This window comes from Battus philenor, unplaced genomic scaffold (assembly GCF_028537555.1).
Source record: "Battus philenor isolate CCGP_79_NKW_IND1 unplaced genomic scaffold, ilBatPhil1.0.hap1 SCAF_3, whole genome shotgun sequence".
NCBI classification, from domain to species: Eukaryota; Metazoa; Arthropoda; class Insecta; order Lepidoptera; family Papilionidae; genus Battus; species Battus philenor.
In genome coordinates, this window is record NW_027181693.1 from 698,014 (window position 1) to 713,843 (window position 15,830).

Genomic DNA, 15,830 nt, shown 5'->3' on the forward strand with positions numbered 1-15,830 from the left:
AGTTATCAATTCATGTGTATATTGTCGGAATGTACACATTATTTTTTTGTATAATTTTACATACATGTATGCTATAGGAATGTTTTTTTAGTTAAATATAAATGGCCCTCGACAATTTTACGCCATGACAGAAGTATTAATTAAAAAAAAACTGTCAGAAATTACTAAACGATTTCAAATGTCAAAATATATTTTTTTTATAAATGAGAACAGTCTTATTTTCGTATTAGTAAAATGTCGGATATAATTAGATCAAAGCCGTATTTAAATTCTATTATAATCTACAAGTTAAAGCTCGTGTTTTGGTCCCATTCTTGATGACGTTTGTCATATAAACTTATTCCATATACTATATAGTTATCACACAACTTATATGATAATTTATTATCTATATTCATACACGATCAACAGTCTTTAAATAATTATAATTTGGACATTTGGTTCATTAAAATCTGAGATCGAAAACAACAACGATGAATGGTTCTTTTATACGGAATTGTAACTAATTCAAGTGACTTCAAATCGAAGAGCAAAATACTAAAGACTCACGATAATCCAATGCAAAAGACAAAAGGTTTTGGGACATTGAAATTTTGTGTGTTTAAAAGAACCATTCTGTTTTAATGTTTACTCTATAAATTTAATATGCCAGTTCAGCTCCCCAGGGCCTGTAAGGTTTGGAGGTGTTTTGAGAGTACTGGTGATGAGGTGGGTGATGAGGGTATGGGGTAGGGTAATGAGGCGCTGGTGGCGCAGGATGTGGACCCGGTGGAGCTGGTGGACCAGGCGGAGCTGGGGGATAATGAGGATAACTTGGCGGTGCGGACAATGGTGCTGTGATAGTGGAAGGTGCTGCGAGGGTTGTCGCGCCTGCTGACGTGGTGGGGTCCTGTCTGTGTCCCACTTCAGGGTAGCTATGTTGAGTTTGCGCTGGGACTGAAGCAGCGGGGTATTGCGGGTAGCCCCAATTCGCGGATTTCGCAGCTAGTTCCCTCTGTGCCGCGAAGCACTGGAGATGGCTCATGAGTCGCAGTCGCAGAGGGTCTTGAATGTCGAGGCCTTCGCAACTGACCAGGTAGCGCGCCACTTCTGCCGCGCATTCTCTGAAGCCGATGCTGTGATAGTCCATGGCATACCTTTGTGGGTCATATGCGAATGTATCCAGACCTGGAAGAAACGACACTGTGTTTACTTTGACAATATTTTAATTTAGGAAAATACATCGAAATAGTTAGTAAGTTGTGTGTGTGTATGTTTTCATGTAAAAACAACCTCGGCTCCTAAGTCCTCGGTCTTAGATTTTTACTTTGTTTAGTTTCTTTCATTGGACCTCCCGCTGCAGAGTTCTCTTCGCAGAATTATAATGACACGATTGAATATAAAATTTTGAATTGTAATTCAAGGCACTATCTACGTAACTTTTCCAAAACGAACTGATAAATTAGATAAATCCATAGCCAAAGTATCTTTACACTTTCCATATTTTATTCTTATTTTGATTATAAATACGTAGCAAGTCAAAACGTGTTCAAAGACTTATACCATGAACACGTCTTTCACGTACAAATTCTGGTTTAAAGTTCAGATTGGTTTTTTTTTTAATGCTAGTAACTCTAATACTAAACCGGTACACATACATAACTATTAATCTTAAAAGTTTGAAATAATAACATGTGTTAATTAACAGTGTTCGATTTTCAAAACTGGTAGCCTGCCAAAATTATTTTTTATCTATATTCAATTTGAGAATTCAATTGATGTCAATTATTATTTTAAACAAAATATATTTTGTATCGATTACTTAATAAAACAAATTAAGTTATCTGTGATTATTAAATCAAATAATATTATTGAAATAAATCGTCTTGAAAGTTTTCTTTGTTGAATTCGAACAGCGAATTTATAAAATTATTTGTAATAATAAAAATTTGTTTTTTGAGCAGGCCACATGGCGCAGAGAACAGGTAACCCCTGAAACTTTTAGGTTCTGGAATGGAAACCCCAAAATGATAACCCATGAGGTAGACAAACAACCGTGGCTTTCATTTGCAAATCTATTGGACAGATCCACGTTCAGAACAGGATGTCCTGCGTCTGATCTGTACAACTAAAAATAATCTTATTTCGTGCATTTATAATTTGTTACTTATTCAATAAAATAAGAATTTGTATAACCCGTTTCGTATCCCTTCGACTTATTTACAGATGTAATTCAATATGAATAAAATTAAAAAAAATCTTTTCACTGTCACCCCTGAGAACAACCCTTGCTCAACAAGTTTTGGAAAAGGATGGATTATGCTAGTTGCTATTTGCGTGAAAGAGAAGGTAGCATAACGGGGACCATACGGATGTAATGAAAAAGAAGTTCCGCTATTCTTAGAGGTACTGCAGACGGGTTGAGGAGATTGCGGAGGGGCGGAACCCTGGGTAGTAGGCCAGGAGGGTGAATGTGCGGCTTTTTTTGATGACCCATTATTGAAAACATTCTGCTTGAGTTCGACTCATTTTTAATTTCGTCAACATATAAAAATACGCGTTCATACTAACTCGTATATACACTCTTTGGAAAATACATGATTATTTTAAATATAAATAAATAGATTATACACAAACGTAATTGTATTTAGTTGATCTCTGCGATATATGCATGATCGAGTAACAATACATGTTTTTTCTATATATTTGGCATTAAGAAACACAACGATATTTAATGTTACGATATACTCGTATACATTATTTTGAAAGAAATAGACAAACGAAATGAATATTTAAGAAAATATTCGTTGATTCTTAAAATTTAGAATACTTTTAAGTTTTTAAGTGTACAACATGAAAACCTAAAAGAAAGATAATTGAAGACCTTTAATGGTTTGTAATTAAAGTGCGTCATGTTTATTAAATTCATGTAAATTAGTTTACACTTTTTTTTTATACATTCCACAGACGGTAATATCCGTGTCTTTGTTTTTACAATTGTATAATTGTTAAAACAAAACAATACAAATAAATCGTAAATAGAAATATATTTTTTAATTTTCGAATTTTTTTGCTCGACTTTCTGTATGCCAGTGTTTACTAAGTCTCTTAAAGCATTTCTTAACTTAAACCTTAGGTTCTGAAATCATTTAGTCGCTCCTGACCTGACCCTGGGCCTGGTTTTTGTGTTTTGTGATGCCCTGGTTCTCATATACCACCATTTCGTATTTTGTAACTGCCTCTACGCATCCCGAATGATCCATCTACTCCATCCTATCGTACCCCACCACCATGGTGCCTTGCTAATCACTTAGAGTTTAACTTCTCTTTATTTCTTGCTAGCTGTTTCAGCAAACTGTTTATTATTATTGGAGAGTCGATAACGTAAGTAAACGGTATACATTTACATATGCGCAACAACCTCATGCAAGCTAGGTTCATATCCATAGATATACTAATATCAGCACAACGCATATATAACATAAATTATAATTTAAATGGAAAAATACGTGATTTATAAAGAAGAAATAATATTGTGTTTAATGTGGTGTACGATGGTGAATGCCATGCGAAAAATATTACTAGTTCAAATATCTCTATAATAGCAATCTATCATCTTAAAGATACGATAGCTTCATTGAACATAATTGGACCCAAATGCACCTAGATCCGAAACACACAATTCAGACTAACACTATGAAATGTTCACCGAAGGCATCTAAGAGCATGGCAGTCTTCCGATACGGTGAATTAGTAAAATGCGACCGAAGCCGAGGCTTTCCCGGGAGCCGTTGAACTTCGCTACTTTAAAAAAGGTCTTAAGCAAGGCACACTCTGCCCCCTGCCATTTCATACCCGCGGAATCTGAAATGCCATGTACATTAAAAAAAAAAACTCAGACCAATTTTTAGGAGGTCACGTTTCAAAAAAAATCGATGTTAATATGTCAAACAATCGTCTGGTTCATACTACATCGTAATTCCCTTCCTTCCGGAGCAGTTGGAGCGTGTTTTTTGTATCACAGGTGGGCAACCCTTCCTCATTAGATCTCAGTCTCACAATCGCTTCCGCTTGTCACTCGGAGCACAATACACACGTGAGCGGTTGAATCGTAAGAAGATTATCAATTTTTTTATCTTTCTCGATGTCTTTCTTCATTTTTTATCTGTCAAAGGGTTAAATCTAAACATGTCTTACGGTTTTTTAATTATCCCATGTCATTTTGCCGCAACAAATTGTCACGGCATTTGTTTAGTTCGCTGTAAAAAATGTCATTTATATTTTTTAAAGGTACTTTATAATGTCAAATGTTCAAAATATAAGTTAAAGTTTGTACTAATAAAACGTTTTATTTAACCATAATAACAATATAGTAATTATGAAATTTATATTAAAAATTACATTTAGTTATATATACTTTCTGATTAAAATTAAAAGTGAGAGTTTAGAAAATGAAAAAGAAATATTTTATGAAGATATAATAATTAAAAAAAACCTTGGACGTTAATAAGAACGTTAATTAGTACATGAAGCAAAACAATTAATTTTTATTTTATTTTCTTTCATTGACTTTTTAATTATTTTATATAAAGGTGCCCTGATTCGATGTTAAATATACTAACTTAACAATAATTTGCACCGAGACTTAGTGTTACCATATATACGATATATTAAAAATGTTTATCGTTCATTCTATTTTTAATTTTTTTGCGTTATGTTGGTACTCATATCCCTCCACTAATGACAAGTTCGGCCATTTTGAATAATCTGTTATTTATGACAGCTGTTTCGGTTCGTCTACCATTTCTGTATATTCCAAACATTTAATCAAAAAATATACATTAAATTATGTGGAAAAATATAATTAAATGCGTGTACGTTTTTATTACGTATTTTTTTATATATTTTTTCATTACGTTTTCAGTACGTTTAAATAATGACTGTGGTACATGGTCAAATTACTTTAGACCAAGGCAACGTTTATGGGGGGTCCAAAAAGATATTAGAGGGTCAAAAATCCTTTATACAATAGTAGAGCGATTTATTTCCGACTTATGTAACCACTTAGAATCTTTCAAACTGTAACAGGACATTTTTAAAAGCATTTGTTAAATAAACCTTTTAAATTTCTTACATAATAATACACAGACAATACATGGGAGTGGAAAGAACATGGCCCGGAGGTTGAAGAAGTTGAAGTGGCAGTATGGGGCGTTTAGGTACCAGAGTAAAGACCACGGACTGGCAGCTTGTTGGATGACCTTGTGAAGGTAGTCCTAATGGACATCTATGGGAAAGGCTTATGTCCAACAAATCAAAATCTTAAAATCCTAAAATGGTGACATGGGAATGTCATCATCATAACCTTGTCTTATTTTAGCGTTAGTGTGAAAGTCTTACTTTACCTTTTATATGAAAAAAAGTTTAAAAAAAAAAACGAAAATTTGAATTTATTTATAATTCCACACACATATCGTGTTTGCATAAAGTGGGTCGCTGATCCGGCAGGGGTGACCAGTGCGAGTTGGCCGCGGCCCTCGCGTGGGAACCTTGTGTTCCCACGCGCAACCCCTGGCCTCTGCGTGATAATGTGATTATACCGATCATGTGACTTGTGATAATGCCCTACGATGGGGCGTTTTCATGCAAATTTTTAAATGTACATTCGAAATGTACGAATATTTTTTTAATTGTTTGCGTGAGTAGTTTTAATATGTACAGGTATATTTACTATATATGTAAAGGCTTTGGGGTGAATATATAATACATATAAATATGTAATAACATAGTGATAATTCGAATTTCTACGTATTAAAGTTAATTATTGTTTACTATCTTTCCTTACTAACTTTGTACTTAGAAAAGTAATTGGCCTGTCACATTCATATAGAAAAAAATAAATTATTGTTACATATTTCGCAGTGATTACTTTATAAAGGATGATTAGAAATAGGTGTCATAGCTTAAAAGCATAAATCATCCTGTATAATCTCTATGTTTTCTAAATTAATTTGACATTTTAAAAGAAAAAAGTGTACCAAACTGTGTTTGATAAAAATAAAGTTTAGGTATTTAATATGTATGTGTCAACAAAAATTGAAAATCCTTTTCTTTATTTACTGTTTTTGACTGATTTAAGCGTGCACAGATTATATCTAGATAAACATAGATAAAAAACATAATAGAACTGAACCTACTGACATGAAAAAGTAAAATCAAAATATCATAGCGTATAAATAAACGTAATTCGATAAGCTGTAACACTATCCCTTTCGCACTGATAAGAGTGAGAGAGATGGTGGGGAAGGATCAGATAGCGAAAGTTATGATCATTTCCGGGGGCGCCAGATGTGCGGCTTTACCTGCTTTGTCCCGACCGACGTGAGCAGCGCCGGACAGTAGGCGGTGAATGTGGGAGCTATGTCAGGCAAAATTAGCTTTAAAACTCTTTTTAGTCAACAATAAACAGAGAGATAGACTCTAGATGGATCTCGAAATCGAAAAAAAGATGTAGGTTACAGTGATCTAATCAAGGAAGTATAGCCTCCTATAAATAAGGAAAACTAAATATCTAGTAAGAACATAAATGATTATTATACACAATTTAACAAAGTAGACCAAATAATTGGAACAAGGAAGAATTGTAACTGCGATAATGTGCAAAATTTTGAGAAGAGATTGAGGTGATGTCTGGATGGAGTAAAAGAATGAAATAGTGATGGAAGACATACGAAAAGAGCGAAAGAAATTTGATTCATGGAAGAGGAGAATTAAAAGAAATAAATGAAGAATTTATTAAATTAAAAAATAAAATCCCTGTCGCTCTGAAGATGGGAGCGAAAGAGAGGATAATATATATATAAAAAAAACATAGAACGAAAACGAAGCCTGTCTTTCCTCTGGAGTTGGAGAAGTTGAATAAAATACAGTCTTAATATCCCAAGTGTATTATGGAAGAGAGATGGTTTGACAATTCATATTGACACATTAACAACAATGTTGCCATTAATAAATTGTACGTTTCCAACACTTATTACCTTAGAGAGATAAACTAAATAAAATATACCGTCGCATCGAGAAAAAATATTAAAGAGAGCTTGCTCAATAAATGCGTATAATTCTAGTCATCTGTTTACTAAACTTTTTTATAAAACAGCGTGTGAGTTTCGTGCAACTGCCGGGTCAACCGCGTTGTACGGGAGACGCTTTTAAATGTTCCCAACGATGATGCTTTTGAAGCTCGTTCTAGAAATTAGGTTACGGGGATCACTCAATAAACCAATATTACGTGAAACATTAATCTCTAGTGCTGTGCTTGTTCACTCACCCACAAGTTGTAGAACTCAAAATGTATAGATATAGCGATAAAAGAAAGCAAGAGAAGCAAATACCAAAGAAGCGTATCAACAAACCAGAAGAGAATCAAGTACCAAATCAACTAGCAATAGTGAATACATTGTTTGTTATACGTTCGACGAAATTTTACTTAACAACAAATCTCATACAAGGTAATGTATAGTACCCGGCGATAAATAATGCACAGCGACATTTGGAAAGAGACAATCGGCTATTTTCGGCTTCGTAGAGCGTTATCTCTGTCCCACACTACCTATGTGATATTTTGTCGTGCGACAGAGATAACGCTCTACGAAGCTGTAATTAGCCGATTGTCTTTTTCCAAAGGTCGATGTGCAATATACTGTAAGCTGTTGATAGCCCTAAACTCTCCTCCTGTAACTCTAACACAAACAAAATTACTATGAATATATTTCTAGATGATAATACTTTAAATATTGTATTTTAATGATTTCGTCGAATAAATAATATAGTCCTATGTAATTCAATTACTATACAATTAATTCAAATAAATTATTTGTTAAAAACTTTACACTAAGGGTAAGACTATTCACCATGTGCTATGATTGGAATCTGGGCTACTTCGGCTACATTAAAGGCAACTACAGAACCTCGATAAGCCGCTTAAAAGTAGAGGGAAAGAGACCAAGATGAAGGGTGCATTCATCAACTGGATGGGTGGACTATAAGCGACTGGTAACAGATCTCACAATAACGGAAGCACTCAGAAAAGCGGTCGCAGCTATGAAGGCAGCTCGTTGAATCCTCAATCAAGGCTTACCAGGAAAGTCACGACCTTCAGCAATGAAAATAAATGCCTAAGAAGATGAAGGCTTTGGGATGAATTACTTTACTTAAGCAAGTACATTGTGAAAGTGTCCACATAAAACCTGTCTATCCGTCTGTTTTTGTCATGGGAACTTCGCAGATTAGAGTGCGTTAGAAACACTTGTAAATGAAGAATACCATCATAGTAAAACAAATTTTGATTCAAATTTCTATTAAAATTTGTTAAATGTTTGAAAGCTGATGTGAATTAATGTATATAAAATAACATACTAGTAATATCTTCTGTATTAGCTACAATAGCTGTAAGTTCAGTGTTTCAACAGATTGAAATCTAATATATAAAATTCTCGTGTCACGGTGTTCGAACTTGAACTCCTCCGAAACGGCTTGACCGATTTTTACCAAATTTTACATGCGTATTCAGTATGTCTGAGAATCGGCTACTATCTATTTTCCATACCCCTAAGTGATAAGGGTGGTCCACCCCTAAATTTTATTTTTAATTTTTTAGACAATTTTTTTGGTTTTTATTTTATTATGATACAGCATACAAAAATACATACAAACCTAAATTTTCACCCCTCTACGATTAACCCTTATCTTACATTTGTTAATTAAAAACTTTATTTTTTTTTGCAAAACAACGTTTGCGGGATCAGCTAGTCTATATATATAAGTGTAATGATAGAGATATTACAAAACGAAAGCTCAGGTACAGGTCGAGTTCACCGCAACGAAAACCACAAATATCCTTTCACATTTAAATGTCAAACGCAAACGGAAGGAAGAGTGATTTCGTCATGAATCAGATAATTACATCCGGTTGATTGTACGCTCTGAATACTGCGCCGCGGTAGAGGAATGAGATTTGCGATTGTAAGTCGGAGTTCAATTCTCACGAAACCTCTTTTACTTTTCAGCCGATGGATGCACTGGAAGGCATAGTTCTTCCCCAAAGATCGCTACGATGACCTGTCTTGCACTGCCCGTATCCAGTAACTTTTCGCGACCTTAAGTATGTCCACCTAGTGGGGTGTCCGCCCACGCCACGTCTACTCGAGATCCTTTCGGCTCCAACTACCATCAGTTGCACGATATACCTTACCCACTGCCACTTCTAATGAGCAATTCTTCGAGCTATATCATTTTGCAGAATTTCTCACTCCTAATTCGAAATCACAGCGAAATTCCGAATATAGCCTTTTCCATTGCTATCTGTGACCTTGTACCCTCTTATCAGGCCTGTCGTAAGTTACCAGGTCTTGGATCCATAGTCATCATCAGCAGGACATTGGCCAAAGACTTTCGTCTTCAAATATTGCGGTATTTTAGACGAGAAGAGTTTTCGGAGCTTTCTGAACGCTGCTCATCCGAGTTGAATTCGAAATTCGATTCCCGAGATACAGCCTTTGTGAATTATATAATACTTTACTTGAATTATTAAAGATCTGAAACTTAAACCTGCAAATCCGCTAGATTATGTCGGCTAATTTCGTCGATCTACGGATCTATTAATTCCAAAAATATGTTGTATGTTTGTTGTAAACATCGAAATTATGTTAGGCAAATATGTAATGTAATTATGTACTTCCTTTAAATCATTTTGAATTCTAAAGAACCGGAAGGCAGTCTCTTCCACTTATTGTCGCAACGCTGTTCGGCGATACGTCGCCGTTAGGGCGTTAGTTAATTTGAAGGAAGCGGAAGTTGTTTGCAGCGGGATAGATGTCCCTATAAACGGTAATTTTACCGTTACGGTAAAGTCGGTGCGAATTGCGCAAAAAAAATCTTTCTAAATCTCGAATGTACTTAAAAAAAACTGCAAATAATATTACGTTATTACTGTCTTTATGTTAAAGTACTTTTAATATTACAATTATGTTATATTAAAAACTAACTAACAATGCTCTTATATATAGTTAAGTTTTATTTTGTTTTTGACTCTACTGTACTTCGCATATTTGTAGAGAAGAAGCAGGAAGAAACTATACAACAACACATCGTTTACAAAAGAGATTTATACATATACACTTTGATACAGCCTGAATTAAATCAGAATAATTTTGCGACGTAACTGTCAAGGATTCTTGTCGTTTAAATATTTGTTTATTGAATAATAAACCTTTTCTGTCAATTTACTTTTAACATGCGCTTTGAATTTTGCAAATTGTAGTCCAATAATGTTTTGCGAAATTTTATTGAAGAAATCTGTTTCTGTTTATATAGGACGGCCACTATCGGAGTTGGGTGTCGTTTTAGAACTTCGTTAAAGCTGGTGGAAAGCGTATTAAATGCTATGTCTCCCGATGACCTTTACAAGGCCATCTATCTACCTTTTAAGTGGAATTTTCATGAAAGGCTTACCAGTCCGTGGTCTCCATAACCTTAAGGCTTCAGCGACCAACTGTTCTATGCGATATGCAGCCTGCTAACTACTACTTCAACTAGTCAATCTGCTGGACTATATCCACTATTTTTGTTAGTCTACGAATCTACGTATTTCTGATTCCTCTCCGTGGCTCTTTGAGCAACTGTGAGGTAATCAATGAGACTCAGATAGACCACGTTTTTGTACCTTAATCATCACGGGTAACACAACTTTGGCGGCGAAACTGGATATTGTTAGGGCGGGGCGTACTACACGCAAAAATGTGACCAAAAATGTTTCAGAAGTATTAAACATAAATGTAAAAATAAAGACGCGGACACTAATGTCTGTGGAATATACTCATAGATCCTAAAAAAACATACACACACACTTAGGCACCGTGGCATGTTATTTGAGAAGTTTCGTGATCGTATACACACATACATATAAAATCCTGTTTTTATTCCTCTCTCAATATATATATATATGTATATAAATTTTTCATGGTCACGTAATAACTCGAAAAGGTCTTTACAGATTTGAAATAGTCCCGTGGAGGGGTGAAACACGTGTTGAGTAAATTAACAGTGGTAGTTGTGTTTCGTATTATTTGCCGCATGTGCATTTATCAGCGAGCGGTGCACTTTATTGCACGACTACTGCTACATAGCGGAAGTAGCTATATATTAGTCTCTTTCTTAATGAGATATTACACTTGTTGATGTGTAGCTTACCTTTAGCATGGAGCATCTTCAGATGGTCGACGGTGAGCTGGAGTATCTCCGCCTTCTCCAGCTTGGCGGAGCCCTGCTTCTCGCACGCAGCCGGTACGAGCCGCTTCAACTCCGTCAATGACGTGTTGATGCGGTCGCGGCGCTTCTTCTCTATCACACCTCGACGACGTTTTCGCGTCATCAGCTGACAAGAGTCTCCGCCTGGTGACCTGGAAGTATTCGTTTGTTTTGAATAAAATATTGAGGAGACACGAGTATTTGTAAATCAGCCTTCCTCAAAGATCGCCACAATGATCGAATTTCCTGCAACCTTATCTATGCCGACTATGTCTACCGACTGGTAATCAACACTTGAAAACTCCTGATTATATTTATGGGAGATATATCATAAACGCCACGTTTATATCACACTGCTATCGCCAACCCACCTAGGGTTGGCGATAGCAGTGTGATACAATACGCAGAGGATACTGCTGCCCATCCTCTGGAGACTTATTTATGAGGAGTGACAATCCTATGTCTTCCTATCCTAATCCTGACAATGCACAGTGTGAATTATATATGATTGTATCCCGGGAAACGAACTCGAAGGCTCAACAACGGTATTAAGTATTACCATTATATAGGCATTCCGTAGTAGTAGACTGAAGGCAGTTCATGGATTATGAATAGGCAGGTGTATAAATGTTGTAGCCATAAAATATATATATATAGACACAGTACTATATGCTATAAACAGTATAAATACTATATATGTTATCTTATTAGTAATAAATATATTCTTCAATTTTGTAGTAATATATATGATAAAATAATTTACATAAATATACTATATGATGTAATACAACCTTATACTGTCGGGAATTGAATCTACGATCTATGATCTCAAGTTTGTAGTCTACCGCTGTGCTACCACTATGACTTTTTAATGTACATATAATATATATGAAAATAATATATCTACTTGTTATCATTAGAAAAAAATTCTAGTAAACAGTTAACAATTTTGAAGATGGTAAGTCCATTTAATAATAAATGTTACGTGGTTAAAAATATAGCAGGATTGATAACTCCTTATCGTAAAACCTTTGCAGTTTAAAGAATTGACATATTCTTAGAATATAAAACTTACTCGGTGTCTCATACGTTCAACCTTTGTCAAAAGCATTGAATCGAAGACGAGTATGAAATTCGTAAAATTACCAAGAAAAAGGGTTTCGGAGTAATCGACAATGGATTTAATTTCAAACCAAATGTAAATAAATTTTTCTTCTACTGAAAGGCTTCATAGCCTAAAAGATATGTATAAGATATATTTCTCTGTGTTTGGCACTAATCGGTGTAACATAACTCCTGAAGATGCCCCGTGGAGGGGTGAAACACGTGTTGAGTAATTTGGTGGTGGCGGTTGTGTGATTCGCATTGTTTGCCGCATACGCATTTATCAGCGGGCTGGCGGGCGGTGCATTTCATTGCACGACTACCACTGCATGTGCGGAAGTGGCTAAATATTGGTCCTTTTCTTACTTAGGATGGACTTCCGCGAGGTAACGCCTGATTCCATTAAATGCCTAAAAGATATACAATATATACAATATATACAAAGATATACAATCACACAATACAATGCGAGGTTTAATTTAGATGCTTTCTTTCGACCAATAAATTTTACAATATGATATCACGATAAAATATTTCCTAAAGAAGAAGTATATATATACATATATACTTCTATTTATATATACATATATTTATATATATACCACGAGCAGGTAGATGTGGCGAGGGGGCCTTCATTAGGTAGACGGACTACATAACCATGGTTGCGAGAATTCGCTAGATGCTAGCAGCGCAATACGGGTCATCGAGGCGACCTTCAGGGGAGATGAAAGAATAAATAAGTTGGTATAACTATCTTGTAAAAACGCTTGATTGTTTTAATAATAAATTATGTACGATAATTTCAAAATGTTGCGTCAAAGCCTACATCGTTTTGGTACAAACTTATACTCATGAAGTGCAAATGGAAATAAGTATATACATATCTATGCTATGTCAAAGAACTTAACATATTTTTGTTTATAAAATTAATTGTTATGACATCACTCTTTGACTTTTGGAAATAACTTATTTAATACATATATTATTGTAACATCAAGAAGTTCATTTAGTGTTTTGTTTTTTTAATTGTATGTGTATCGTTATTAATTGCATGATTATTTACTAGCTGTGTCCAGCCACTTCGACCGCGTGAAATTTACGCAAAAATATTTAGTGTATATGGTTTATTTTGTCGTTTATATTTTAATTATGAGAACCGGACATTAATTTCACAATTTACATGAATTCTTATGTCGCTTACAACTTAAAATATCATCATTCGTTCGCTGTTTTCATTTCAATTCATATCAGGATGAACCGTTAAGGCTATATATGAAATTCATTGGAATGATAGTGGCATCATCTGTTGAAAATTGGTCATACGATCTAAGAAACCTTTGTGAACTTATTCACAACGATCTTGCTAAAGACTTACTTATTCTCCTTACTGCCCGAAGGCTTTTACACCTTTATCGGAATTGAGTTCACGGGGCGGAAGGGTCAGTGAACATAAAGCTAAAAATCATCATACGATGAAATGCATTGTTTACGTTCCTTTAAAGGACATACCCACAAACATTCATTTATATATATAGACCAAACATTTCTGAATCTGTATGTCATTAAATTGCGTCGTATATTTAATATTATAATATATATATTCGTAGCCCGTAGCAACTGCTACGCACGTAGCACTCTCGTAGCTGATTCAACTATAATTTTCTTAAAGGATTCTAATTCGAATTTATAATATTAAACAAGTTTTCTTGTTAGCTTTGTAAGGTTGCTAACATTAAAATGTACCTCAAATACTGTTAGGATTTTTGAAAGTTTACTTTTGTTAGAAACCAAATGAATGATAGTCTTTTCATATATATCATTTAATAAACATGGAATTACATATATACAACTTTTGCGAATGCGAATAAAGAACCTGCAAATATTTAACACCCATAATAACTATTTTTTTTCTAAAAACACCTAAATATCAAAACCACAATTTTTAGTTTAAAACTTTTATTTAAATCTTGTTGAAGTATTAATACTTATATATATTATATATAGCTCATTTCCTGTAAATATAGTATACCCTATCCAAAAATCAATGTAACAAAAGGATCAATATTATTAATATTATATTGGACCTTTTCTTACTTAGTATGGACTTCCGCAAGGTAACGTCTGATTCCAACAAATACAAAAATCGATGGTTTCAGAAGTAATAAATAACATAATGATAATATAGGAAAAAAATCGTTTTCGAAATTTGAATTACTGCCTTTTTAAATTAATAATAGTTTATCTGTTCATACAGACTTTATACTACTAGAGTTATTGGCCTATCGGATTCTTATAAATAAATTATTGCTATATATTTCAGAGCGATCATTTCATACGTGTCGGTAGGAAATAGTTATATAATTTGTAAAGATTTTTGCTACATATGTACTTTGTTATGGCTTTTACACCTTTAATCAATTATACGTGATGGTATAAGAAACGCTTAAATAAGTTAATGTCATAAAGTTATCTGAAGGTTATTTGTGGTACTCACTGGGCATCTTTGCTGCTCTCCTCGGAGAAGGCATCATCCTCGCTGTCAGAGTGTGGGCGCTTGGCTCGGGGCGGCGGCGCCGGCGCCGGGGCGGGCGGCGCCCAACCGTAGCCCCACTGCTGTTGCCCACTATTGGGCTCCATCGGCCGGTGGTGGTACTCCATCGTAGTCACCAATAACACCTTTCACTAATTTCACTTCACGACACAGTTGAGTGTTAATTAGTAGTTCGACAACAGCGTGCGAGGCGCGTGGATGCGCGTGCGTCCCGTGCGCCGACACGTGCGCGCGCGTCGATCGCCGCCGGTGGAGTGAGCGCGCGCACGCCGCGTGGGCCCTGCGCCTCGACGCTTCATTCACGAACCACCTTCATACGCTTATCGTGTACGCTAAATTCAACCTTATCACCGATGAACAAAACTTATTGAACACGCATTCATAATTCTGCGAAAAAATCATCACCAATTTTAACGAATTAGAACACTCATAGTAATTGCAACTCTATGTACTTATAATTACGGGTCTCTTAACTGTACATGATCGATGCACGACGCACTTTTCTTTCACATGAATTAATTTCTAACACATTAGCGGCAATATCAACTGTGGTACAACGTGATAGAGTTGGTTTTAGACTGGAGTGGGGTTTATTAGTGAATCAGGGAGCCGCGTGGCGGGCGCACGGTGGGAAACGGGCCGGCAATTAGGAAATGCAATTTCGTTCAGCCAACAATCGGTGTGAAAGCTCCGCGGACGCGGGGAGGGCGGTCGAAGCTCGCCGGGCACGTGCCGAGCTTTCCCTAAGCTGCATGTACTACACAATGGACTGTGTGGTACAAATATTGAAGTACATAACCATCTATGAATTGAGTATTTAATATTACTAATAACTTCTATATGCAAAACTTTGAAATACTGAGTAAAATGACTTCTTTGTAAATTTACAACA

At 35.3% G+C, this 15,830-nt stretch overlaps 1 protein-coding gene across 1 annotated transcript; it reads right to left on the reverse strand.

The window, feature by feature from the left end:
- Positions 1-611: 611 nt before the first annotated feature.
- LOC137927048 (hairy/enhancer-of-split related with YRPW motif protein-like) lies at positions 612-15,055 on the reverse strand. The gene is made up of 3 exons (XM_068770833.1): positions 14,882-15,055; positions 11,227-11,435; positions 612-1,167 (listed from the first exon to the last, which is right to left on the reverse strand). The coding sequence occupies exons 1-3, from the start codon at positions 15,043-15,045 to the stop codon at positions 641-643; spliced, it is 900 nt and encodes a 299-aa protein (XP_068626934.1). The 5' UTR covers positions 15,046-15,055; the 3' UTR covers positions 612-640.
- Positions 15,056-15,830: the final 775 nt, after the last annotated feature.